This window comes from Agelaius tricolor, unplaced genomic scaffold (genome assembly GCF_023055355.1).
Source record: "Agelaius tricolor isolate 1412-34295 unplaced genomic scaffold, bAgeTri1.0.p SCAF_2, whole genome shotgun sequence".
Taxonomy (NCBI): domain Eukaryota; kingdom Metazoa; phylum Chordata; class Aves; order Passeriformes; family Icteridae; genus Agelaius; species Agelaius tricolor.
Genome location: NW_027269262.1, coordinates 30211739 through 30238260, shown reverse-complemented (window position 1 = coordinate 30238260; position 26522 = coordinate 30211739). Strand labels below are relative to the sequence as shown.

The 26522-nt window shown below is 36.9% G+C and overlaps 1 protein-coding gene across 2 annotated transcripts in view; it reads left to right on the top strand.

Moving 5' to 3' along the window:
• PTPN3 (protein tyrosine phosphatase non-receptor type 3) overlaps positions 1-26522 on the top strand; it is a 122783-nt gene that overhangs the window by 26540 nt on the left and 69721 nt on the right. The window contains exons 2-7 of one of the 2 annotated variants that reach the window (XM_071455187.1): positions 2821-2975; positions 14076-14183; positions 14323-14380; positions 15460-15538; positions 16943-16987; positions 17908-17960. In XM_071455187.1, the coding sequence (XP_071311288.1) occupies positions 2838-2975; positions 14076-14183; positions 14323-14380; positions 15460-15538; positions 16943-16987; positions 17908-17960 (481 nt within the window). In that variant the 5' untranslated portion in view covers positions 2821-2837. The remainder of the gene's footprint in view (positions 1-2820; positions 2976-14075; positions 14184-14322; positions 14381-15459; positions 15539-16942; positions 16988-17907; positions 17961-26522) is intronic. The other variant, XM_071455178.1, reaches the window with a different exon arrangement.

Genomic DNA, 26522 nt, shown 5'->3' with positions numbered 1-26522 from the left:
GCTACAAATTTCAAACTAAGCACCTCTCATTTTATAATGAACTGCAGTATGAAAGTATGTGTTACTGTTAGCTCTTCGATAGCTTTGGTTATCCAGGAGACAGGCTGGGTTTCCTGCAGAGGGACCGTGGTATGAAGTTGACCTGTAATTACTTGTGGTACTATGCACAGTCACTTAAATAAAAATCATCAATTTGGTTTATTCAGGTTAATTTTTTTGCAGTTATAAGAGTTTTCTTTTTTTGCTGTTTTTTTTTTCTTGTTGTTTTTTTCTGGATTGCAAGCACATGTGTATATAAATGTTATTGATGCTATTTTATTGGCTTCTGCATTTGAAGCTCGAACAAGTGAGTAGCATGATCTGGCTATATTGTAACACTTGAAAAAATAATGCTCTGCTGGACAGGGATTAGAGTTAGGTATCAAAATGTCTGAAGTGTCTCCAGGTGTAGCTTAACTTGAAGCATGTTCTGCACTAGGGCTTCAGGGGCTGAGCACTCTTTGCTCCCTCTCTCTGGGTAGATCAGGAGCAGGGTGCTGGAGACTCCTGTGGACTGCTGTGCTCTGCTGAAGCCTGACAAAGTTAGAATATAATTAGGGCATAGAGATAGGGAATGGTGGAAGTGTAAGATAGGTTGGACATTATAAGCAAAAGGGTCAAATAGCCTTTTTTCACGAATGGAGAAGTCTGTGTGCTGGGACCATTAGGTGTTGGAATGCAGACTGAGCCCTTAAGGCCAGGCTGATGAAGCTTTGAATTTGGCTACCAAAACATTCTCTCTCATCTAGTGGCTGGTCCACAGTGAAGGATAACCTTCCACTTAACCCATCAGTGGACTAGTGGATAGAGAGCTATTTCTGCAAATGAGAAGGTGTTTTTTGCCAGCTGAGGTGGAGAGTGGAGAAAAGACTTTGTAGTATAATTAATGTAGTCACTTGACTTTTTGGTGAAAGGTGAACATGGTGCTGAATAAATAGTTTAAAACTTAGCTGCTAGAAAATTAGAGAATGTGAGACTGAAGACTTCATTTACAATCCTAGTTTGTCATCAACTTTTTGTATACTCCTGATAATTGGATAACTGTATATTTTATTTAACAGCAACCAGTCATGAATTACCCCATTTTCTGGATATAAAAAACCAAAAAACCAACAAAAAACAAAACCTGTGATTAGATGCAGACTGTACATCAAGAAAAATTTCAAAGCAATAGGAGTGTTTGGTGGTTTATATGGAAATATTGTTCATAATTCTCCTAAAGATTACCTCTTCCTTTTTATCCCCTTATTTAAAAACAAAAGAATAAAAAAAGAGCCAGAGAAAAGAAAAAAAGAAACATCTAAAACCCCTAACCCACACCTTTTCTGAGGAAAAAAATGCATGCTGGCTAAAAAAAATGAGTCTTGCTAGCTTACAGTTTTGATTTTAGAAAATATACAATGGTGAACTATCAACTGGCTGACAAAAAAACCCCATGAGAGTGTTGTTGGAAGTGTTGAATGCTAATGTGTGTCTGACTTCTGAGCTGTCTGTGAGAAGGCAATTGTTTTAGCTGCTTCTGAGTATAGATTACACGGACTTGAGTGGAGAAGGATCACTGCACTGCTTTGTTGTCTTTGCAACCCCAAAAAGACCACTTTATGCAATTTTACATTTCATGGCTCTTCATGCTTTTCATGTCTCCCTTTCAAAGAGATATGTAGTAGAGACAATGCTTTGGTACTTTAAGTGATATTTTTTTTTCTAAATTGTTCCATTTCTGTAGCTGTGTAAAAGAAAAGGCAGCCTGTGTTTTAAGGCAGATAGACAGAAAAGGGAAGATGGCAAAATAGTGCTCATATAGGTCCTGTCTAGCTTGGCCAGCAGTCTATGTAACACTCATATTATGCAAGTCCCTTTGTAGCTGTCCCCTTATAAGTGAGGAATGGTTTGGTAATTGGTATGGTAATTAACCTGGAAAACTATCCTCTGCTTCGCTTGCCAACTGGCTTTAAACGCTGTGATGTTAATTGGTAAACTGATCCAGTGAAGAGAGGCTTGAAATGTTTACAGGCTTGTCTGAATTTAATTCACCTCTTATTTCAATGAATGGCTTTTTGTTGTTTGATGGGACTTTCCTTTGTTTGTTTTAATTTGTAAATCCTGGTTTTTAGAGTTTTGGTTTTCATTAAGAGGTTTTTTTTAAAAGAAAAAGCCTAAGCAACAAAATAAGTGTTTTCTTGTGGGATTTTCTTTTCTGGCTTCATGCTAGACTGTAAAATATTGGCATGTTTTAAGAGTTAGTTCTGCTTGCCTTACATATGGTGTTTGCATATATATTCCTGAAACAAAGTGTTACTTGATAGAATCTGATTTGCATTAACTCAAGACTGTTTTGTCAGCTGAGAGTAAACAGAATTATTGTAGTGGAACTTGTATTGTAAATGCAGAAATATGTAGGAAATGTAAATGGGGGTAAGGGTTTTCCTAGTTACAGATGATAAAAACTTGTCTTGATGTTGCCTTCCTACATTATAGTAGGTGTTTGGGGTTTTTTACTGATTTAAACTAAGGCACTGACTCATGCCTAACCCAGGTAGACATTGCAGGGATTACCTGTAATTCTCTTGATAATTTTCTCATCTACAGTATGGGAACCCCTCTATATTTATGCATTTATGTTCTAGTTTACAACAGGCTAATTTTACAACTTATTCTTTTCTAGAAGAAGCATTTGTTAGCTTGGGGTGTAATGAGGTCTTCATGATGTTGTAAGTTACTCTGAAAAACAAACATAGAGAATTATAAGAACTGTCATTAAACATAATTTTTGTTTTATAGGTTATTCAGCAATAGTTATGAACTCCCGTTTACGAGCCTTAGGTGGGAGGATAAATAACATACGAGCATCAGAGCTACCAAAAGAGAAAACCCGATCAGAAATAATCTGTAACGTCCACTTTCTGGATGGCTCAGTACAAAGCTTCAAAGTCAACGTAAGTCTGGAAAACTACTTTCTTTTTAAATACATAGAAATTTGTTTGAAAGCTGCAGATGAAATATGGGACCCTGAGGCATGGTATCTCTAAAAGATGTTGAAGATGTAGCTTTGTCATAACAAACTGCACAATTACTGCTTATGAAGTGGATTTAAAAAATTTGTTTTCAAGCCAACCAACTTCAATGTCATAAAATCATGTCATGCAGATGGTATCTGGAAAAAGGTGTTCTACATGATATGGGAACCACGAAGAAACAGATCTGGTGATCATTATCAACTATGAATAAGTAATTCATATTTAAAGGAAACTCCTGAACTGGGATGTGCTTCTCCTTCAAAGGACTAGTAAAAGGACTCCTCCTGAAAGAAGGAGGCCTTATAAATTCCTGTAGTGATGTCAGTACATATTTTCAGAAATGCAAAGTTGATGTAAACAGTGAAGACGTTGTGGCTCAGTAGGACTGTTCTGATCAGTCTTTTGTACTTCAATACAGTCTCTTTATTTGGGTGTGGGGAGGGAAAGGGGATTAATGGGGGTTTATACTCCGTATTTTTAGTGTATTTTATTCTGCAAGGATTATAACTTTTAGTACTGATTTAAAATATCAGTTCATTTTTGAATGAAAACAAGGGAAACTTCTCAATCAGCTTTCAATAGAATTATTTGACCATGCAGAGAAACTGTGGATAAATTTAAGTAGAATTGCCTTGTTTGAGAAGAAGCATTTTGCTGAGGAAGCTGTATTTAGATATCTTAGACTACACTATGCTTTCTAATAGGACATTCAAAAGTGCACCCAAAAGTTGTATTTTCCCAAGTCTTATTACAGTTCTCTGCAGACTAATTTTGTTTTTTAACTTTGTCTGCTGGATATTGGATACTGATTGAAATATAAATTATCTGATAGGTTAAAAAGGCTACTTCCACCATAGTATATCCAGAATTAGTCTCATTTTAGTATGTATTTTGCATGCTATGTGTTCATATATGTGTGTAATATTGGGGAGTGGAGTAGAAGGAGAGTAAGTAAGAGAAGGAGCAGCACGTTAGTATACAGTTTCCATTGTTTGTCTCCAGCATGCCCTGGGAATTGTCTTGTCTGTCAGTGAGCTGGCTTAATTGCCACCTGCCCTGCACAAGGATCTGTGTAAAGTGAGGAATTCAAAATGGTTTTAAGTCCATGCATAGTAGTATATTTGTTCTTTGTAAACAGATGTTTCACAGCTTTAGGTGTAGTGCTTGGCCTGAATTCCAGCATTATACAAGTGAAATTTGCTCCCCATTTCCTCCTTTAGGCAGTGAGTGCAAAATGGGAACCATTGAGAAGGAACTGTGTAGACCTTAAGGCAGCCTTCTGGTACCTAAAGAAAGCTGGAGAGGGACTTTGTACAAGGGCATATAGTGATACAACAAGAGGGGACTAGCTTCCAACTGAGAGAGGGTAGATTTAGATGAGATATTAGGAAGAAATTCTTTGCTGTGAGGGTGGTGAAGCACTGGAACAGGTTGCCCAGAGAAGTTGCAGCTGTCCCATCCTTGAAAGTGCTCAAGACCAGGCTGGATGGGGCTTTGAACAACTTGGGAGGTGACCCTGGCCATGGTAGGGGAGTTGGAACCAGATGATATTTAAGATGAAATTCTGAACTCAACTGATTTCTCTCCCTACCTTCAGCATATCCTTAGGTTACCACTGCTGGTTACCTCCTCCATCCAGGAATTGTAAGGGCCTCCTTTACTGCAGCTGTGATGCTGAACTGTTCACAGGGGTGATATAGGACTCATTACTGCTCTACATGAAACAAGCAGGGAATGCAGCTACCCTGCTGTGTTATGGCCTAAGAAAAGGCTTTTGCAGATTTATGTTCTTTGAGTACTGAGCTGGTAATGAGGGAGGCTGCATTTTTCTGTGAGGATGGCCCTTCTTGATTATCTAACCTTACAGCAGCCTAAGAATAGGCTTTGCCACACTCTGGTAGCATCATAAAGTCCAGTTCTCAAAAGGATTTGAAACCAGCTGCAGAAAATTTCTGTATCCAAGTTTTGCTTACATTAGCACAAAAATTCTGCCTTTTTGTTTGTGTGTTTATTTTAATTGCCAACATAATTCAGTTTTATCTCTGTGAGCAAAGAATAACTTGGGTCTGTGGTCAGTCTGGGAGTCAGCTGGTCATGAACTGAAGGGCATGTACTTATTGAAAAACGATAAGTTTTGCTCTGAACAGATTTTCCTCACTAATGAAATCTTTCTGTATTGCTTTAGAGAAACTGTTTCTCTTATTAAGATGTTTTTCTCCACATTTAAATAATTTCTGGATGATATGTTAATTGATAGTTCCGTATTTTAAAGAAATTAAATATGCATATCGCATGGCATAATTATCCAGAAGACAAATTAACAGAAATTTATTAATGATGTAGTAGTACATTATTGAAATGAAGGTGCTTTCTGAAGAGACTAGACATAGATACAAGATACATGGATAAAAAGACCTAATCTGTCTTTTGGATATTTTAAATAAGTTTTTTCTAAGCTTTACAATTATTGCTGAAATATGTTGAATTTTTCTCCTCTGTCAGAGATTGGAGAACTAGACCTGAGCAGGATCACTTCTTCTAAAGCATAGAGTTCAGTGTTTTCTCTTTAAAAGAACTTCAGTATTATCAGTGAAAAATTAAGGTTGGGAATTCTTCAGGGTTGTTTGTGGTCTAGTGGTAGCTGGTTCTGATATGTGAAGGCTCAAAGTTTGGATGGATGTTGCACTTTGAACTAACATTAGGCTAATATTTACATATGCTTAAGTATGGTTTATGTTCATTGACATAATTATATTTTTCAGCAACAAATAGTAGAAAGTAACAGTGGAAAAGCAGAATACTTGAAGCTTGGCCTTTGTCCATATAATAGCATAAGTGGAATTGGAGAGTTCTCCCATTCTAAAGACAGTGGGATGGAAACAGCCAGCATTGCTTGTCATGTAGCAGTTCTCTGAACACAGAATTCTTATTGCAAAAGGATTTCTTTCTTTCAAAGTTGTAAGAGGATTATATAGGAAAATAACATTAAAGAAAAGGAATCTCATGGGTAAGAAGAAACTTAAGATAAATTTACTGTAAGCTTAAACAAATGGATATTCCTATGTTGTCATTTCTGTTATCTTGTTGGCAATGTACATATGCTCAAGACTACAAAATATGGGGTGGATTTAAATTTAATAGAAAGATAATTGATTAAATAGTCTAAAGTTACAACACTGATAAAAACTTATATATTTTGGAATTTTGAACTAGTACTAACATCTTGAAAATGATGGTATCTCAAAATACTGAATCTTTTGGAGAGTAGAACAGGGAGAATAGAGATAAAACTTTCATTTCATTCTCTAGACACAAGGTCTTTATAGAGCCTACAGAGCTGATTTTCATCAAATTTTGTTACCGGATGGCAGGGCACTTTTGTAGTTACACCTATATGTTTCTTTCTTCTTAATCATTCTGATGAATGATATTCAGATGCTACTTTGTTTTCCTAGTGGTTCTGTCCGTAGGAGGGTGAATAAAAACCAAGTATTGTAAAACTGGACAAAGGAAAAAAGAAGGTAGATTTTGCATATGGATGTAACCAGAGGAACTTTCTATCTATTGAGAAACCTGAAGATAGCTGCATAATTTCCTTTCTTAAAAGTTGTTCTTATTTATCATTTATCCCAAAAAATATTGGTATTCTGACCAGCTGTAAACAAAGACTTAATTGCAAGAGAGCAGTGCCGTTTTTCTCAGGGACTTGTTACTTTGGCGGAGTAGTGAAGTGATTGGCTATTTTGTTCAACGTTTTTATATAAAAGTGTTATTCCACAGTTTCAGTAAATCTGAAATGTGGATTCATGGTATCACAAAGAGTTCATCAGTATTAACCTGTGGTATGTGCTGATTTTAGGTCATCATTATCAAGAAAGTTCACATGGGAGAACACACAGACACATTCCACTATGTTGCTTACAGTCCACGGAGTATGTTAACTATGCAAGGCTGACATGGCCTTTCTTGTTCCATTGTTATGTGTTTCAGTACTTAGATGGAACATGTCCAAAGTCCAGGCAAAAAACTGAAGGTGCATGGAAGCTGAGAGTTGGAAATGTTATTTCAAAACATATTTGAGGCAAAGACTTGACTGCATTTAGTGCTGAATGTTGCACTTGACTTTAATTATATCCAGGCTTTCTTGAAGCCTCCTAGTAAATTTTAGGTGTTTCAGTTTTATGGTAAGGTTAACTCACCTCTGTCCCTATTTTCACCTCTGTCGTGTTCTAAGACTATAATGCATAGGCTTTTCACCTGGAGAAAATGTTAGCTGTCATACAGATATATAGAGAATTTGCTCATGTGTATGTATGAGTGTGTTTAATAGGTATTTATTATATTATGTATATTACATTGTGCAATAATACAAATCTGTCTGTAACTTTTGATATAAATATGCAGATATTTTCTGGTTTTGCTCTACTTTGACTCATTTACCAGGAATGACCACTTAGGAAGCATGTCTCAAGTAAACTGACTTTTGAGAAGATATAAAACTGACAGTGGCAGATCACTTCTGAATTGCATTGTCTATCAGCTAGACAGTTAATGTTTTTGTCTTATTACCTGGGATTTTTGCTTTTAGACTAGTTGTCTTTTAGTAATAGTGTTTCTTTCTAGAAAAAAAATGATGACGCTGTAATAATTCAAAAATTTACATTAATTGAAGCTTGAATCGTAAGGAATGTTTTTCCTTTTCTTCCACCTCAGTTAAGTTTCTTCTTCCAGTATTTGACAAGGAATATGATGGTTAAAATGAACACCCACAATTATTCGTGGTATGTTTAAAATAATCAACTGAGGTACAAGTCTTAGAGGTTCTTTTTGATTGTGTGTGTGTTTTATAATTTTAAACCATTCATGGAAAAATGCAATCTTGCAGAATTTTTGTGTATCTGTCACCAAGTTTTCCTACTTGGTATTGTCTGATAATACAAGATGGTTTAATGCTAGTCTGTGTCCCTGCATGTTGAAAGAACTGCTGTATGAAGTTTCAGGCTGGCAGCAAATATTTAGTTTTGTATTGAGTCAGGTCAGTATACTTGACTGGAAAGCAGTAAGACAGTATGAAATTTGATGATGCCTCTGAGGACAGTGAGAAAGTGATCTGCCCTACAGCAGGCTTGTTAGTCTTGGCCCTTTGTGGGGCAAGACTTCATAATAAATGCTGAAGGAAAGAATTAGTGGAGGAGAAATTTTCTAAAGTTAGAATGGAATGACTAACCTCATATATATGTTTGTTTTAAATCATTTTTGTGAGGCAGAGGAAACGCAGTGAGTTAAAACTCTGTCCTTGGACAAATATTTTGTATGACCTTTATGTAGGAAAATACTGTGCTAAAGTGTATGGAATCTAGAAACGTTACAGGGTGGGCCAGGAGTTGGCTGAGGAGGTAGTTGTAGATCTTGGTGAGAAGGAGATATTAAATAGTGCAAGGACATTAAAGGGAGTTCTTGACTGTCAGATTTCCTTAATGTGTTGCTCTTGAAACTTTTTCAAAAAATCAAAAATATTAAGTTTGAGGCCTTATTAGCAACAAAAAGATACAGGAATATGAGGTAGCAGGTTATCTTGAACGAGGAGTAATTGCAGTGAGGGGAATCAGTAGTGCAAACAAATAGCTTTTATGAGATGAGGTAATGTTTTTTTAAGCTCAATTTTCAGTTGCAAACAATAGAGAATGGTGGCAGTTTGCAGACTGAGCTGCTCATGTATTACTGTTCTGAAAAAGGTAAGTGCTTTCATGCACCAGGCAAGAATCTTCAGCCAGTGTCAAGGAAGTATTAGCAGTGTTAGTCTTGGCATTGAGGCAGTCCTCCAGGGAATGTCACATGGGGATCCTGGCCACTTGCAGACAAAAGAGGGAAGTTCCAGTGAGGCAGGCTTAGAAGGTAAAACTAGGCTGCTCTGCAGAGGACTGGACCTTAGGAAAAAGCCAGTTCTGTTTATTCTAGATGAACAAAATCTTCCATGGTTGAATAAGGGCATCAGGTTGGTAAATAAATTCCAGGAAGAGACAAGGACAGAGATAGCAGAAGAGCAAATTAGCTGTGTGTTGAATTACTGCGGAAATGAAAAGAAAGTGGTAGCACTGTGTTCAGGCTCATGCACCTTTTAGGACCAAAGGACATAGGCTCTCTGGTTGCAAAGGAGTGTTACAGGCTAAATTAGGAAAGGATGACCTCAAACAGCACGTGGCGGGCAGTGGGCATTGTGTCTGAAGTCAGACTGAATTTGCAAAAGCTTAGGTGGCGCTTAACTGCGAGGTTATCATTACCAGAGAGTGGGGGCAAAGCTTCTGCAGGGGACGGGGAGATATGCTTTACATTGCACTGTCCTCCAAAATGGTCACTTTGTACCACTTCCCTTGTAGAAGTTAACAACCTGAAGAACTTTGCATGCAGATTTACCTCTTTAGTCCCAGGTTCTAACAATTTCCCCTCAAGTTTATGCAGCTTTTCGGGCAGTGAGTCTTGATCACTCCAGGTTCTAGGCAGTATTTGACATTAAAAAGTAATGAAGGGCTTTTTTCTCTTCACAGTTGTTTAACTTACTAGAAATTGAATTTGACTAATTTAAATTTCCTAAATGTTGTAGGAATTTGTTGTGACATGAGTAGAATGTAACAGGTGTTAATTATGAGTGCTCTAAGTATTAATCTTTGACCTATCCAACATAAGCTGTAATTGATTTGAAGACAGATTTAAATGGAGGTGAATAGTGTGTAGTTATGAGGTGGTTGATGCAAAGCTTTTAATACTTCAGAATAAGGATTGGTAGATATCATGAAGGTGAAATAAATAGTTCTTTTCAGGTGGAAACGCACAAACTTCTTGAAAATGTTTCTTTTCAGTAAAAACTTTGAAATTCTCAAGAGTTTGTGTCATTAATTTTTTAAATTACACTATAGAAAAACAGGAGCTTAATTAGGAATGCCTTAAATATTTGCCCTAATGGTTTATAGGGTTAAGGAGAACTTGATTCTAATGCCCAGTATAGCTGAGCAGTGTTCATGTTGGTTTTGCCCTCCTATGGCACAGGGGAGTGAAAATAGGATGTGTTGTAAAGCACTTGACACATTGTAATATTTGAATATGCTGTGGCTATGAATTGTATTGGAATGGATGTCAAAATTCAGAAGCTCTGATGTGACATGCTTAACCTGCCTCACTTTACACATAGGTCTCAAAACTGTTATTTTACAAAGTAAGTTGAAGATTGTGCAGCATGAGTTGTGTGGCCATTTTTAGGTATATAGACCAAAAAATAACTCAAATATTTCTTAAAGCAGTACCAAAATTAAGTAAATAAACATTTCCTTGAAAAACAACAAACCCCCTTATAACTGGGAATTTTAACAAGACTTGAACAATTTAAAATAACATTTTTTATTTAGTTTAGATATCTTGACTGGATGCTTGGTCTAGGTACTGGGAAAAAAACTGTGCATTTAGTACCAGAGGGCAAGAACTGGAACTACATAAAAGTAATGCTGGAAATTATTTTTTTTTTCCTAGGAAATGTGGAGAGGAAGAAGAGAAGTAAATAGATGTGTAGGTGGATGAGACTAGTGCTGGCTGAACAGCTGGGTTTCGGGTTGGGAGACCCATGGGAGCATTGCAAAGAGAGAACTCTGCTGAGCAAGATGTCATAGTGAGGAGCTTGCTTGTCTTTACAGGAAAACAATGGGAAGGCTTAGCAATTCATATATGCTGGGGGAGAGGCAGGAATGCAATTGGGAGGGGCTGGGGAGGGAGAAGGTGAAGGCATCTGAATTGGGATGAAAGACTGGAAGCATGGAAATTGAGAAAGGAATTTGGAGATAATGCTGTTGTGAAGAAAGGAGACCAAAAGGAATAGGAAGTGTTGAAATTCAAACTAAAAATTAGCAGAAGAATCCACCCTCAGTGGACTTGTTCCTGCTCCATTTATAATGAAACCTGATATTCCTGAACACCTTCTTTCATCAAAGTATCTATCCCATCCCCTGTAATTACTCCTTCTGGTCATAATATAACTTTAGGAGCTCCTTTAGATGCTGTCAAAAGTTCACACCATAGGTGTGCAATTAAATTAGGCTTCTGAGTTGTGCAGGTGTCATGATGACACTTAAAAGTGTTTTAACTTTCTGCTTATAAAAACCCAACCCTGAGGAAATGAATATAGTCAGTGCTAAAGATGAGCTTACAGTTGTCAGGAAATGCCCATTATTTCATGAGATGCAATCTGCTGTTTCCATGGGGCCCACTTCTGTACACATATGAATAATTTCTGATGGGCAAATCTCAGTCTGCATGGTGGAAGCAATGCCACTGATGGTGCTGGACAGAGCTGCCTGACAGGTGCATGGTGCCCTGGCTTTGTGTGACAAGGAGTGCATGGTTGCGTGGCCTTACCTGTGACTGGCAGTTCAGTTTCTAAGCTGCATGTTAGGCCTATGCTATTTCAGAAAAAAGTGGGATTTGATCAGTGCTGTGGTTTGACTATGCCAGCAGCCTGTTTGAAAGGTGGGAGTGGGAATGTGCAGCTGGGTTGGTAGGAGGGTGCAAAGCTGCTGCTCTTAGTGGCCACACAGCCTGTACAGGCCTGTGTGGACTCACATTTATTGTGAGATCTCAACTGTTTTCTCTGAAAGTTAGATAAGATGGGAGAGTGCTGGAGAGGAAAAGGTAGTCTCAACATCTGGATGTTGCCTACATTGTTTTCTCCACATGTGCCTTTACAGTGTCAGTTTACATGTGACAGAAAAATGGACATAGCTTTTCACTGGAGGCCAACAGCCTGATATGGCAATGCTGAACATTCAAATCACAAATGAGCTGCTAGGAGTTGTGCTCTATTGAAATGTTGAATAATATTCCATCCTCCAAAGTAAGATGTGTGTCCTTTGCTTGCAATTTTGTTTTTCTTTTCCCATCTTTTTAAATTGGAAGAATGCTCCTATGAGATAAGGAAAGACTATGGAATATGATGCAGTTTAAAGCACTCAATCACACCAGTGTTGCACACTATTAAAAAAATAATAAAAATCTCTCTTCTGAACGGGACTTATTGGACTGCTCTATTATAAAAAAAATGTTTAAGCAAAGAATTGAATTGGCTTATAAGTGAACATGTACATACTGAGCAAGACTGGGGCCAACCACAGTGATGTGGCTTATGCATTAAGTCCTTTGTTTCAAGAGATTATTTTCAAAAAAATCAAGACTTTTTCTTAAGAAATCAGAACATAATAAAACCAGAGCTAAATTTTTAAGAAATTTGTTCAAGAATAAACTGCTTGTCTTTTGCAGTTCAAATAATTTTCCTCTGAGTTTTTGTTTGTTTGGGTTGGGGTTTTTAATTTGGGTGTGCAGATTATTTTGCTTTTAAGAGAGACATTTGGAAAAATCCTAAACTAATTAGGAATCTTTGTTTTCTTTTTCTTTTTTTCAATAAAAAAAAGCAAACTGTCCTGATTTTTGCTCTGTCCAGCAATTCTGTATATAAAAATCTAGAGCTAAGATGCCACACAGCTCTGCACTCACCAAATACTGTTGCAGGCAAAACAGACTGAACTTGGGGATAATAATAATTGAATTTACTACAAACAAAATCAGAGCAGGATAAGAAGTAAAATAAATCTTAAAAACACCTTCCCACCACTCATCTCTCCTGCTCAGGCTCTACCTTCTCCCCTGCAGTGGCACAGGAACACAGGGAAGGGGGATTTTGGTCAGTTTGCCATAGATTATTTCTCCTGCTTCTCAGGGAGAGGAGTCCCTCCCCTGCTCCACAATGTGGTCCTTCCCATGGGAGACAGTTCTCCACAAATTTCTTCAATGGGCTTCCTACAGGCCACAGTTCTTCACAAATTGCAGCTATATGGATCACTCTTCCCTGAGGTGCAGTCCTTCAGGGTCACAGCTTCTACCAGCAAACCTGCTCCAGTGTGGGTTTCTCTCTTCATGGGTCTGCAGGTCCCTGCCAGGAGCCTGTTCCACCCCTGGCTTCTCATTGATTCACAAGCTCCTTTCAAGCATCCCTGCTCTGGCATGGGATCCTCCACAGGCTGCAGGTGGATCTCTGCCTCTCTTGTGGGACTCCATGGGCTGCAGGGACAGAGCTGCTTCACCATGATCTGCAGGGGAATCTCTGCTCTGGTGCCTCCCCAGTACCAAAATCTAGCCACACAAACCCACTACAGCAACCTCTCTATTACTTATTAGCATAGTTAGGATTGCAGTCTTGTTGAGGGGGTTTGTTTTTTTGATTCAGTGTTTGGTGGCTTTTTAAAATAGAATTGGTTCATGGTGTTCTTTGGCAGAAGTTGGTTAATCTGTTCTCCACAATGCCATGGCATGGAGATACTTTTTTGGTTTGGGGGAAATTATACCAGCCTTAGACTTCTGATCTCTGCTGTTTGATACCATGTTGCACCAGTTCTTCTGTGATTCCTGTCATGGGGGACATCTAGGCAGAAAATGGGGTGCCTGAATGGAAGCTGAGTATGTGGACACAAAGGGCCAGGTGAGAGTGCAGTCTGAAGTATGGGGTCTCATGGCTGGATCACAGGATCCCCCTCCTTTTATTTCCCATCCTGGTGTATACTTACTTTGCCTTTTATTAGCTGATGCGGAAGCACAGCATGCTGCTTTATGGCGACAGCAGGGGCCAGAGCAGCCCCGTGTGTCTGCAAGCCATCCCTGCAGGCTGCCACTCCAGGGAAGGGCATGGCTCCCACTGTGGGCAAGGGAGGGGTGACCTGCTTACAATTAATTTGCTGCACTCACATCAAGGGCTGGAATACATGTCTGTTCATATTAGGAAATTTCTTGTGCCTAAAGTATTTTGGAAAGAAACCCAAACCTTTATCAATACCTTTATTGCTGAAAACCTTTGAATTGATGAATTAGCAGCTATTTTATTCCTGAGTTATATTAGGAAAAAAACCAAAACTAAACAAGCTTCAATTAATTGTATCTTAAAATGTATAAGTGTTGCAGATTTTGCTTATAAACTTTTCTTATTTTCAGAAACAAGACACTGGACAGATTTTGTTGGATATGACCTATAACCAGCTGGGTGTGACAGAGAAGGAATATTTTGGTTTACAGCAAAATGAGACTTCAGTAGATTCACCTGTAAGTATAGTAAATAATAAATGTGTGTGCATGTATATGTGTGTATAAATATATACACATGTATGTATACACACATATTCATGCACACACGTGCACATAAACAGTATTTATTTGTAACTATTTTTAATCCATCTAATAGTTTTTCATTTCACAGCGATGGCTTGAACCAAGCAAACCTATTAGAAAACAGTTAAAAGGTAAGACTTATTTTTACTATCTTGGTTGTAACTTTGCAGTTCTGTTTTTCTGCATTCTTATGGCTAGAACAAATGCATATTGTCCAAATGGTAGATTTTTCTTCAAGAGCAAGTCTTGTGTCTTCCAGTCTTTTCAACAGATTCTTCTGCTTTTCTTACTCCTACCTGAGAGGAAAGACCTGTTAGATCATTAACTTTGATGCTATAATAGCAGCTAAACCTGGTTTCTGAGCAGTATTAGACATGCTTAGATGGCCATGAAAGCAGTAGTCATATTGTGGTGCCAGTGAATTCCTCCTGAGAGGGAAGCAAAGGAAGAGGGGTTTTGATTGAGGGAGGAATAGCCAGTTTTGTGTTCTGAGAATTAGGTTCTGAGAATTTCTTACCTCACATACAATAAGAAACCCCAAATTTATGCATTTTTATTAAAAAAAACTAACCAAAAAAACCAACGCCACACACTTCCAGGTGCATCTGTTGTTCTAGTATGTCTTGTTTTTTGCAGCTTTGTCTATCACAGAATGCCTGCCAAGAGGGACAGGCCAGCCAGCATAACCCTGGCTGGAGAGCAGCTTAGGAGTGACACTGAGTGGCCCTGTCCCAGTTTGGGCTGTGGCACTTGAGATATGTTTTTCAGCGCTCTCATTTCTACGTTGTGCGACAGATCACGCATTTTTATTTCAATTCATATACAAAAGTAGCATGTTGGACTGCTGTAATTTAATGTATTTGTATGTTAGATAGAACTGAGCATTAGCCCAGCTGAGATACCTTAAATATATTTAGTGCTTTTCTCTCTTCCAATACTTAGGAGGCAAAGGAAGCTCAGTAATGCCTTTTATGTAGCATATGCGAAGTACTTTCATTTAAAGTGTTACTACATTTGAGAGTATTTTCTTCTCAAAGTTGCTGTTTGGGCATCAGGAGAGACTTTGCATAGTTTCTTTGAGTTTCATGAAAAAAATGCATGAGATGTCTATGTGGTTGTTCATGTAATTTTTCTGTAAGTATAGAAATTAAAATATTATGCTCTTTCTGTTTTAAACTAAATATTGATTTGCTCTTCTAAAATATTGCAGGAGGTTTTCCCTGCACACTTCATTTTCGTGTAAGGTTTTTTATACCTGATCCTAATACACTTCAGCAAGAACAAACCAGGTAACTTCTATTTGCCTTTATGAACTAAGAATGTGTCTTACCCATGTCTGCAGCTTGGCAAATTATGCTTTATTACATGGGTAACTTTCTATTACTCTTGGTATTGAATGCATTTGGAATGGAGAGCTTAATGCCATGCTCAAATGAGTAGTTTCTGATACACTCCAGCTGTACCTCAGAGTTGTAAGCTGTGTATAAGTTAGTACAAAGATGTCGGTGTTAAAAGTACGTTTATTTGTGTCTTGAATTTTTTTTTTTTTTTTTGGGTCTGCATGCCCTAGGTCTATCTATCTTAGAAGTTTTGTATCAACACTGAGTCAGTTTTAAACATGTGTAGTAGATTTAATGCTGAGGGTGTGGAAGGGTGGGGTTTATTTTTTTTGGTGAAGAACTGATAACAGTTCTTGTTTTCTAGTTTGACCATTACTTGTAACATGCAAATATGTATAATGCTTCAGTTTACAATAGACTTCTGAAGTTTTATTTTTAAACTTGTCTTTGAGTTTTTGGGGTGGTGAGGTGCATGAATTGTAAGCAATTTGCAATTAATTTGTCACAAGATTTTAATTGTAAGCAATTTGCAATTAATTTGTCACAAGATTTTAATTGAATACTTGTTTTGTTCAGTGCCTGTAATTTGGAGTTTAGAATTTGAAGGCACGTGTTAATCTGGCCATTATCTGGCATTTCTGTACCACTTTCATTGCTTATTAATTTCAGTGACTTGGGAATGTAAGTAGTACAACATGTGAAATTATATTTCTTGTAGAAAATTTAGCTTTTGACCTGTTTTGGTATTTGTTAATCATGCACTTTTAAGCTGTTTTGCAGTTTAAAACTGAAATTATTCTAAGATCTGCTCTTTAAAGTTATTCGCATGCCCACTCTTCAATATCACTATAAACTAGCATTATCAAACCCTCTAATAAGAGGAAGACTAAACTGCTCTTGGGGAATTGTTTAAGAGCTTTTTTGTCAGCATATGCTGCTAGAGAAATGTCTCATCCTTCATTGACTAGCTCCAAGATAGACTTTCACAGTTAAACCTTGATTGAGATTTGGGGTGTTTTTCCTTTTTTTATTTTTTTTTTAATTTGCATTCAAAATGAGTATTCTAGGGAGAAAAAGAGCCCATTTCAGTGGTTTTTGGTTTTTGTAGTGTCAATTGTGACATTATTACTGCGGCTTTGGAGTTGCAGTAGAGACAGCCAAAGATCCTTAAAAATGTTGTGAGAATAAGTGGGTGTATGACTGTGTATTTGTAAATGCCACTAATATTTGTTCATCTGTTTGTATAGCTTGCTGGGAAATCTAATGAAGTAAAACTTATATATGTTGCTATTTAAAACATACCATTTAAAAATAAATGCACATTTGTTTCTTTTCCAAAAAATTTTTTTCTAGGCATTTATTCTTTCTGCAGTTGAAGATTGATATTGCAGAAGGAAGGTAATAAGAAGAATCTTTGCTTTCTCTATAATTCTTTTAAAAATAAAATTAAAAAGCCTTTGACTTGAGGGTATTGTTGCTGAAAAATTATCCCAGTTATCCTATAAATATGTCTTGTGAAACATTGCTTTAAAGGAAAATCATGTTGCTAGGAAATGATACAAATTTTCTCATAGCTCACTTATTAAGAACGGTTTAGAAGTCTGTTGTGAATGAGCTGTAGGAGATGCTGTGTGTCAACAGGCTCAACATTAGCCACAGAAATATTTATGCAAGGCTTGGTGTGCCAGCATGGAATTCCAAACCTGGGGACCCAATACCTAGTGCAGTAATCAGGAATAGTAACGGGCAGTTCATGCTATAGTTTCTCATTTCAGGGTTATATTACCTATATGGTGGGCATATACCCAATGGTTTATTTGGCTGTGATTTCTATGTGTTTGTAGATTAAAAAAGAAGTAACAAGGAAAACATGGTCCAAGTATTTGCTGCCAAATGTCAGTTACCTACTGGTGTTGGCTTTTTTTCCTTTATAGAGTCAGTTTTGGTCATAAGATCAGAGCTGTCTTTGTGCTTGGCATTTGGGTAATTTTAATGTTTGTGTCTCATTTTAAATACACCAGAATACAGCTATTAATGTCCAGAGCCCCATAAAAATATTGTCTCCTTTTTCTTTGCTGACTAAGCATCCAGCAAGAGTTTGAGCATGTCGTTTTCCGATTAGTTCCTTCCGTTCACTTAAGGGACTTAAGTGTTTAATGTCTGGTACTGTGCTTTAACAATCAAACTGAGTAAGAAAAAAATCAGATATTCTTTTGAAGATAAATTAGTCTTCGCATACTGAACTAATTGTGAGACAGTTTCAATAAGACGTACATACAGCCTATGTTTAAATAAAAATTATTTCCTCTCCTTTCCAGGTTGTCATGCCCCATTAATTCTGCTGTTGTCCTGGCATCATATGCAGTACAATGTAAGTAATATCCAACCATTATTTTGTTAATTAATTTATTTGACTGACTACTTTCTTGGCTCTTTGGCACTGAAAAGTCAGGAAAGATTTCTTTCCTTATCTATTTGTGCAGAGTATTCAGTATGCAGGTGAAGGTTATTAGAGCAGCCTCCAGAGGCAGTCTAAATAGAAAAAGAATACTTTTTAGGCCTGTAAAAAAAAAAAAAGTTGATACAAGAATAATGTTGCTATTTATGTGTGCTTCTGACTGCTGACTAAAAAGTCAGGTTTGCATTGTCAGTGGAAACAAAACTGGGAAACTTACTATGTGTTATAATAGCTACGAGAAAGCATTCCAAGGGAATAAGTGGTCATCTAGAGAATAGATAAGAGGAAGGTAAACTCATGATTAAGAAACTACAGTGTTCTTACACAATGTTTGTTTCATGGAATTTGGTTTGTTAGATATGTAAAACTGGCCCTTTGCAACACATTTAAGGTGACTTTACATATAAGAACTTACATCCTTCTCATCTGCCTTCAGCTAGCAAAAAAATTTCAAATGATGATACTAGAAAAGCATCTTCTGTAGGAAAACCAAACTGGAGTCTGACAGTGCCTTGCAAGCATCCTCAAAAGATAGTGAAAAACAGCTGGAGGAGGACCTTTCTCATTAAACAAATAAAGAAAAAAAGCACTTTGGGGGTTTAGTGGAGTTTGCATATTTGTTAAAATAGTCAGGGGAAAATAAGCGAGAATAGTTGTGTAATTATTTGGCTGAATCTCATTTCTTTTATGGAAAGGCTAACAAGGCCCACAGAAACAATTGAGGTATTTTTGTTTGAAATGAGAACCAAGCTAAAATAATTAAAGTGTGGTTTTCAAAGAGGAATGTGATAAACTCTTAGTATCTATTGAAACCCTAAGAGTCTATGAAACATTTGCTTTTATGTTGAAGTATATAATATGTTGCACCCTTTTATAAAATGAAACTGTAATCAGATTCAAGCTTCAGTAAGAACAGTTGAAATTTTCCAAATTTCCCATAGTCCCAGTTTTTGGTGCCAAATGAAATGCATCCTGCTCTGGTGTTTCTGAGGCCCAGTAAGGGCACTTGAAGGCTGAAACACTCTGCACCATTAGGATTGCTAAATGAATTGGTGATCCAATTGTGCTAAAGCTCAAAAGTGAAGAATGCAAAGGTTTTATCAAAAGGGAAATTAATAATGCTATATCGAGTATACCCCAAATCCCCAAGATGTTCCTGCTTCCCCTTCAGTTTTACGACTGTTCCCTTTTTAGTACTTAGGCTAGGATACCTACTAACACAGTTATCTGTACTAAAGGAGAATGATAGAAGGACAGTGAAGATTGTCAAACAGTGCTAGTGTGTTTTAATCATTTCTTTCATGGTGGATTCTGGATTTTCCATCGAGTTATTTATCTGTTTTTTCTAACTTCTTATGGTGCTGCTTTTACCAGGTGGTGCATATTTTTCTTGTTTCTTTATTAATTAAAAAAGCCACAGCACAGAAAACCCCAAACCCAAAAGCAACTATTTTTTGCTATCTGATTTCCTTTCTGTTGCTGTTTGTGTGATACTGATATTTATTCTCTGCGTTGGTAGGGAATGAAATGCTTATGAATGCTTAAATGAAAGACATATTCCATTAAGTTTTGGGTTTTTTTTGCTTTTACCTGAAGATGATGGCATAGCAAAGACATTTGTGAAATCAGGGATTTCAGTCTCCTTACTGAGTCATGTTTGCTGTGATTCCTGTCAATTGAAATAGTTTTAAGTAGTTTTCTATTAGCATTTTCATTTCTAATCATACTTAGTAAGGAAAGCTGAAGTTCTTGGTATGAGGTAGCTGCTTATGAGAAATCCATTGTCTGAGGTTGCCATGAATCAGTTCTACCTGGGCTGTTTACTGCCACTTCTTGGAGGCTTTCAGGCTGCTCTCTCCTTCTATGCCTTCCCTTGTATGCAGAAGGGGAAATCCATGTTGTCTGATAGCCTTGTGGGTTGTTTATTTAAAAGGTGTAGCAGTTGTTGCTGATGGGAGGGCTGAAGGCAGATCTCTTTCACAGTGTATGATGTCTGGTATTTGATATTTCTGCTCTTGCTTCTTAACTGAAGTTCTTCTGTGTGCTGGTTGTATGGTTGGCTTCAGAGACTTTGAGTTTCGCAAGGGGACAGTTTTTGGTCAAATCTACTGGGATGCTGCTTCTCTGTAGTGCCCTGTGTGCAGGCATTTGGTTCTGAAATAAATCTCTGAAATAAAGCTCTGACGTGTCCCTCTGCCCTGCTGCAACACACCCTGCCTTGCGTGGTGGGGCTAAGTTACAGGGGAATGCAAGTGGGTGTGAATACTGTGTCTGAAGAACATGTGACTGAACCTGATTACGAAAATACTTCAGGCACTTCAAGAATAAGTTGTTAGTGTATTATCAGGAATGTGCTTTGTGACAAAACAGTCAGTGGATTTTGAATTTTTTTTTTTTAAGAAGAACTTGTTAAGGTGCATTTCAAATAATTTCATCATTGTGAAGTTGGAAGGATAGAATCATACTGAAAAAAAACCTTGATAAATCATGTGTTTTTAGTAGTGTAAAATGGGAATGTTGTACTGTCTATAAAACCAAATAAGGAAACCCATACAGTATGACTCTTCCTTTTGTAAATTTCAAATGGTGATTTAGCAACACTTGTTTTCTGTTGCTTCATGTAGCAAATTGCCATTTCCAGGCCATTGTTTAAATGCCCAGATACTGGTATTTAAGAAATCCCCATGGGTTTTGTAGGAATATGCTCTTATGTTAATAAATCCATTGCTGATTTGGACCTTGAATCTGAAGCACAGCAATAAAGCCAGACAAGATGTTATGAATGCTTCTAAGTTTGTTTTTTCCTGAGCATCAGTTGGTCTTGTCTCCTGTGGTACTGCTCCTCTCAGCCCTGCTTTGAGAACCAGGGATCATCTCTAGCACACTGCAATCTGTCTTTGGGACTTGTTCAGAAAGGGGTTGACTGGTTGCTAGGGCTTCCAATGGACTTAAACCTCTTCTAAGGAAAGGAAAGCTGAGGAAAGATGATGCTGAGGAGTCAAGGAAAGCTGAACTTTGTGAACTTTAGTGTGAAAGTCTCTCAGGAACTGGGAATAAGAGTATTAAAATTTTGGGAATGCCAGAAGATTGATGTCCCAGAGAGTGGGCTGTAAGACTTAGAGAAACATCAACACCACAGTGAGGCCTGACTCTTTCTTCTGACTTGCTATCATTTTGCCTTTATAAAAATTAGGTTGACCTCTCAGACTTCCTAGTTTATGGAAACCTCTCTCTTTTCATGGTTAGCATTTGGGGATTTTTCTGTGTGTGCTCCCTACCCATGCTTTCTTCAAGTAAAATAGTGCTCATAAGGACATCTCATATAAGCTGAGAGACTTGCTTACAGATGATGCAGATTTCTGCTTCTTTCCAGGGCATCTTTAACCCTTGTGTCTTAGAATCAAAATCAGACTGGATTAGCAGAGAGAAATTTGAGCTGAATTTCCAGGGTTTGAAATTACTTACTAGGTGTATTGGGTAGTCTGAGGATTGTGTGCATGTCACATCTGTTCTTCTGAAGCCTGCATCAGTGTTGTTCAGAGACACCATTTATCATATCTTACAGTACCTGTCATCAGCAGTGCCAGTGTTATCTGTGTGATGGTGATGAAACTCCCAATACAAGAATCAGCTTGGAGAGATTAATTGAAAAACATTCCCATTTCCTTCCACATAGTTCACTGAGTTCTAGATTGCTGCTCCTGAGCTTGCTAGCATCTCTGTACAACAGATCATCTAAGTGTCCTGATTGTTTACATACAGCAACTTTCCAGCTCTTTTGGGCTGGTTTTCCCTAATTATATTTTACAGTTGTGTTAGGCAATACAAAAGCCACTTCAGGAGATCATTGCTTGAAGTATTTGTGATGGTCTTCCATTAGGCCACAAATAATTTTTGAACTGTAACACTTAAAAACAAGGTATAGTCCCCAGAGTGGAGAACCCCAAATTGGGATACTGGCCAGTGCTGTAGCTGAAGGAGCTGACTTTCTGCAGTGCCTCATAGATTTGACACTACTATTCTTCTGCATTTTGAGTTGGATGACTCTTTTAATTGTTTTTTGTGTAACATAACTAAAAAGGGGGAAAGAAGAGTTTCCCAAGGTCAAGGTCCATGTAATACAGAATTACACTCATGGAAACAGCCTCAAGTTGCACCAGGGAAGGTTTAGGTTCTGTTAGAAACAATTTCTTCACCAAAAGGGTTGTCAGGCTTTGGAGGAGGCTGTCCAGGTAAGTGGTGGAGTCAGCATTCAAGGAGGTATTTAAAAAATGTGTAGATGTGGCACAGAGGGATATGGTTTAGTGTGGGCTTGGCAGTGCTGGGTTAAGGGTTGGACTCAATGATCTTAGAGGTCTTGCCCAACCTAAATGACTTTGTGATTCTCAAATGAGTAGTGATGAATGCTGAGAAACAACATATATGGCAGAGGATGAGATGCATTAGTTTGGTAAAGCCTCACAATGTTTTGGGAGTACTGGTAACTATTCCTTTAAGTCTTTTATTCCAATGTCTCCTCAAAATGAATACTCCCTGTACCTTGGATTATACTTTGCTTTTCTCAGTAGTTTTTTTTTGATTGTGTCTGTATGGTTTCTGAAGTACATGTTGTATTTGAGATGCAGAAACAACAACTCAGTATAATTTATAGTTTCTAATTTGTTTCTTCCTTTTCCTTGTGACTATTGTTTTGTGTTGCTGTTTGACTGTGTCTGGGTTTTGAGCTGCTGATTTTTATTTTTTAGTTCTTTTAATAAAAGGCATTACAATGACTGGCTCATTTTTCATTCTGGAGTGGTAAATAACTTGGAGACTACCATTGTGCATGCATAGTTTTCTCTATTTTTCCTCTACAAATGTTCCTTTGTTTTTATTAATGCCTAATTTCTCATTCTGTCTTACCACAAAATGGCCAGCTGTTGTAAGTGGTCGTAAGCAGCTATTTACAGTCATGCCTATGCTGAACATTTTGTAAGGGCTCTTGAGTGTGAAGCATTATTTCCTTTTGCAAAACAAATTAGTTTTAACTCACATGATAGCTAGTTCTACTTGTCCTGTAGGGACATCACAATTTCTTAGGGACTGAGTGGGTTAGTGTTCATGTTCACATCCTTATCTGGATACAGGTTCCACTTGTTGAAACACCTTTCCTTCTCTCAACATTCACTTCTGAGGGTTTTGGTCCTTTTAGAAATTTCTCTCTCGAAACCATTTTCAACATGGTATCATTTTGATCATTCCAATGTAACTTTTTACCTTTTGCCTTTTAGTCTGTCTTTAGTAAGTGTCTGCATTTTTATGCTGGTTCTTTGAAACTGAATTCTGCTGTAGCAGATTGTTTTATGATTCCAGAAACATTTTAATATTTGAATAATTTTTAGTTACTGTTCAGAAACAGTTTATGCTAGGAAGTTAATCTTTCTTCTGTTCTCTTTTTGTGCCAAGAAGCAATCACTTAAAATTTCTAAACTGATTGAACTGTATAGATTAAGTATCTTTTCTTTTTGTACCTCAGTGTTCATATGAAGATAAATTAATCATTAACCTTTAATACTACATTTCACCCTCATCTCAGGAATGTGAGTCATTATTGCTGTCTTGATTTGGAGGCCAGTCATATGATCCTATGATTTCTATGTTTTAATCCTGGACTACAGTTTTATATGTGAGCGATTTTACAATTTATATGCAAGACTCTTCCTGTGGTTTGTTTATTCTGTTGCCCTCTGAACCTGATCTTTATATGTAGTTATCCTTTTTTTAAACAGGAAACTCAATTCACTTTTGTGCTTTATTCATGTGACCTAGAATATTAAAATTGCAAAAAAGTTACAAATTCAATATGAACCTGCTTGATTATTTTCTGGTACACTTCTCAGGTCTATGGAAATTTGATATTTAACCAGTTTGTAAAGACTAGCTTTTGTAGGCATTCCTTTGGGTCAGTTTGTCCATATGATCTATAACTGATTTCTCATCATGGTTAGGCAATGAGCTATTCATGCATTTCCCTTCTTGTATGTGAAGTTACTTGAAATGCCCGTGTGCAGAAATAGGTTCTGGTGCTATTGCTTTGGATGCAATTCTTTTCCTTGTTATTTACAAGCAAAGTCTGTAGAATTAGAGAACAATGTCATCTGCACCTTGAAGGATATCTGAACAAATTACATTTGAAAAAAGTATGAATATATGACTTCTTTAGGTTTCAATAAGGCATAGAAAGATCCTATGCTTTTTAAACATATATGATCTCAAGACTTGTGTTTCAAGCACTTATAAGCTCTTTCTTTATTGAAAGTTTGTAGAACTAGTGTTTTGGCATGGCTACTTGGCTATTGAATCTTCTTTTACTAGAAATTAAAAATAAATACTCTGGTTTTACTGAATATGTCCTTCTAAATTAATGGTTCATCACATTCCTTCCTTTAAAGCTTTTCATATTCGATATATAACTCTAAAATACAGTATTCTGATATTCAAATATCAGGGTTTGTTTGTTTTTTGACTCATCCTTGGTTCCACTTTCTCTCACTTTGCTCTATATTGTTTGCCAGTTATAATAAATTAAAGAGCAACAGTGGTCTAGAATGGAGAAAGGTTAAAATATTATTTTTATACTCTATCTTCATTGAGTTAGTATCTGTTGTCTCATGATCAGAGCAGAAACTATGTCAGAAGAAACTCAGATTAGAAATAGGTCTTTAATATTTTTTGCCCTTCTTTTCTCTTCTGGAGAAAACCAGTAAAGAGATAGAAGCATCATGGGTTATTATTCTTGCTGGCATCTTGATATGTCCTAACTTTTTTTTCCTGCTTGGATAATTAAATTTTACACAAGATCATTAGTCTAGCAAGATGTTTCTCTTCTACTGCAACAGCTGGCTAGGGAGTTGGAGAAGCTAAATTGCTCCCCTTGTTGGCATGGCCTCAGGTAGCTAGTAGCAAGAGGAAAAAAACCCAGTTGCCTATTTAGAAGATCAGAAAGAAGACTACCTCATAATGTATGGAGGAAATAACAGTTGCCTCTTTTAGAGAACGTAAAATTACAGTAACAATATCTTTTCCTATTGCAAACAAAATTGAAGTAGAAAACGACATTATCTTATTTCTGGTAATCTGCTCTTTTCCCACTGGCAAGATTGGAATTCAAACTGGCTGCAGCAAACCTTAAAGATGTAGATTGTTTCATAGAAAAGATGGGTTGTGTTAATGACTAGCAAAGGAAGGGATCCTCAGTCAACTACTGTAATTGTGAAATTGTGAGTTTTATTTTACACTGTTATTAGCATACTACTTATTTCTAAAAGTTTCGAATTTTCACTTTTATTGTTGTTGCCTTAGACTTAGCATTGTCACGCTTGGACTTTTATCAATATAGAGATATTTCTAAAATCAGTTTCTTGTGATACTTCTGCATTGTCTCTCTTGGTTGATTTGGTGATTTTTTTGTTTTGGTTTGTTTTTATTTGTTCTTGTTTTTTTTTTTCTTCAGATAACTTTACAGTAATGTTCAAATACGATTTTTGGCTCTCATGGAAAATATTTAGTCCTTTGCCTGCCATTTGCTAATTAATTTAAAGTTTAGGCTACCTTTTAAAAGAAAGAACTAAGTAGGCAAGACTTTCTGCATTTAAAGTAAATTAGTTTATAATTCCCTTTTTTATTTAAATATTTCTCTTGATGCAGACAATTAGGTGTGCAACTTTATTAGCTTTGGACTGCATTTCCCTGGGAATTGTACTGTATCATTGTAGTTCCATTGGACCATATAAATCATGCAATTTGAATATATATATATGTGGAAAATATTAGTTATCCCCTGCATTACAGATCCTACATAATTACTATGTGTAAGTTATTTCTGATGTGCCTCTCATGCCCCTCAACTTGAATCACTTAAATATCTATTTTGTATTTTTTTTAAAAAATTTTCTGGAAAATAGTGTTAATATAGTTGATAGTATATCCTAAAAGCGTGCTCTTGAACTTTGATTTAGTTGAGGAGCTTTTGATGCTGAATTGTTTGCAGCCTATCAGTTACTTTCTTTTGTGTTAATTTGCAAAGCATACCAATAACTTCTGGGAAACTTTAGGGCTTTATAACCACTATTCTATACTCCTTATGAAAAAGAAGGTTAGCACAGGTTATAGTTATTTACTTTTTTTAGCAGCTTGGTAATGTTATGTGTCAATCGGCAGTTATTTCACTCTTTCTGTTAAGTAATTCACAGCTCAATTTCTAGGACAGTGTTACAGTTGGTAGTAGAGTGATTTCCACCTGAATTTGGGAAGAGTGGATGCTTTTTAAGTGACAGATCTTGTTGAAAACTTCTAATATGTTCTAGTCAAGTAAATGCGTCAAATTGGTTTCATTTAACATCTCTTACTGAAGTAATTTGGTGTTCTCTGATGTTACAGTGCAGCATGTGTGTGTCAGCACAGCACATGACATCTGTCTGGTGCTGTTACAGGTTG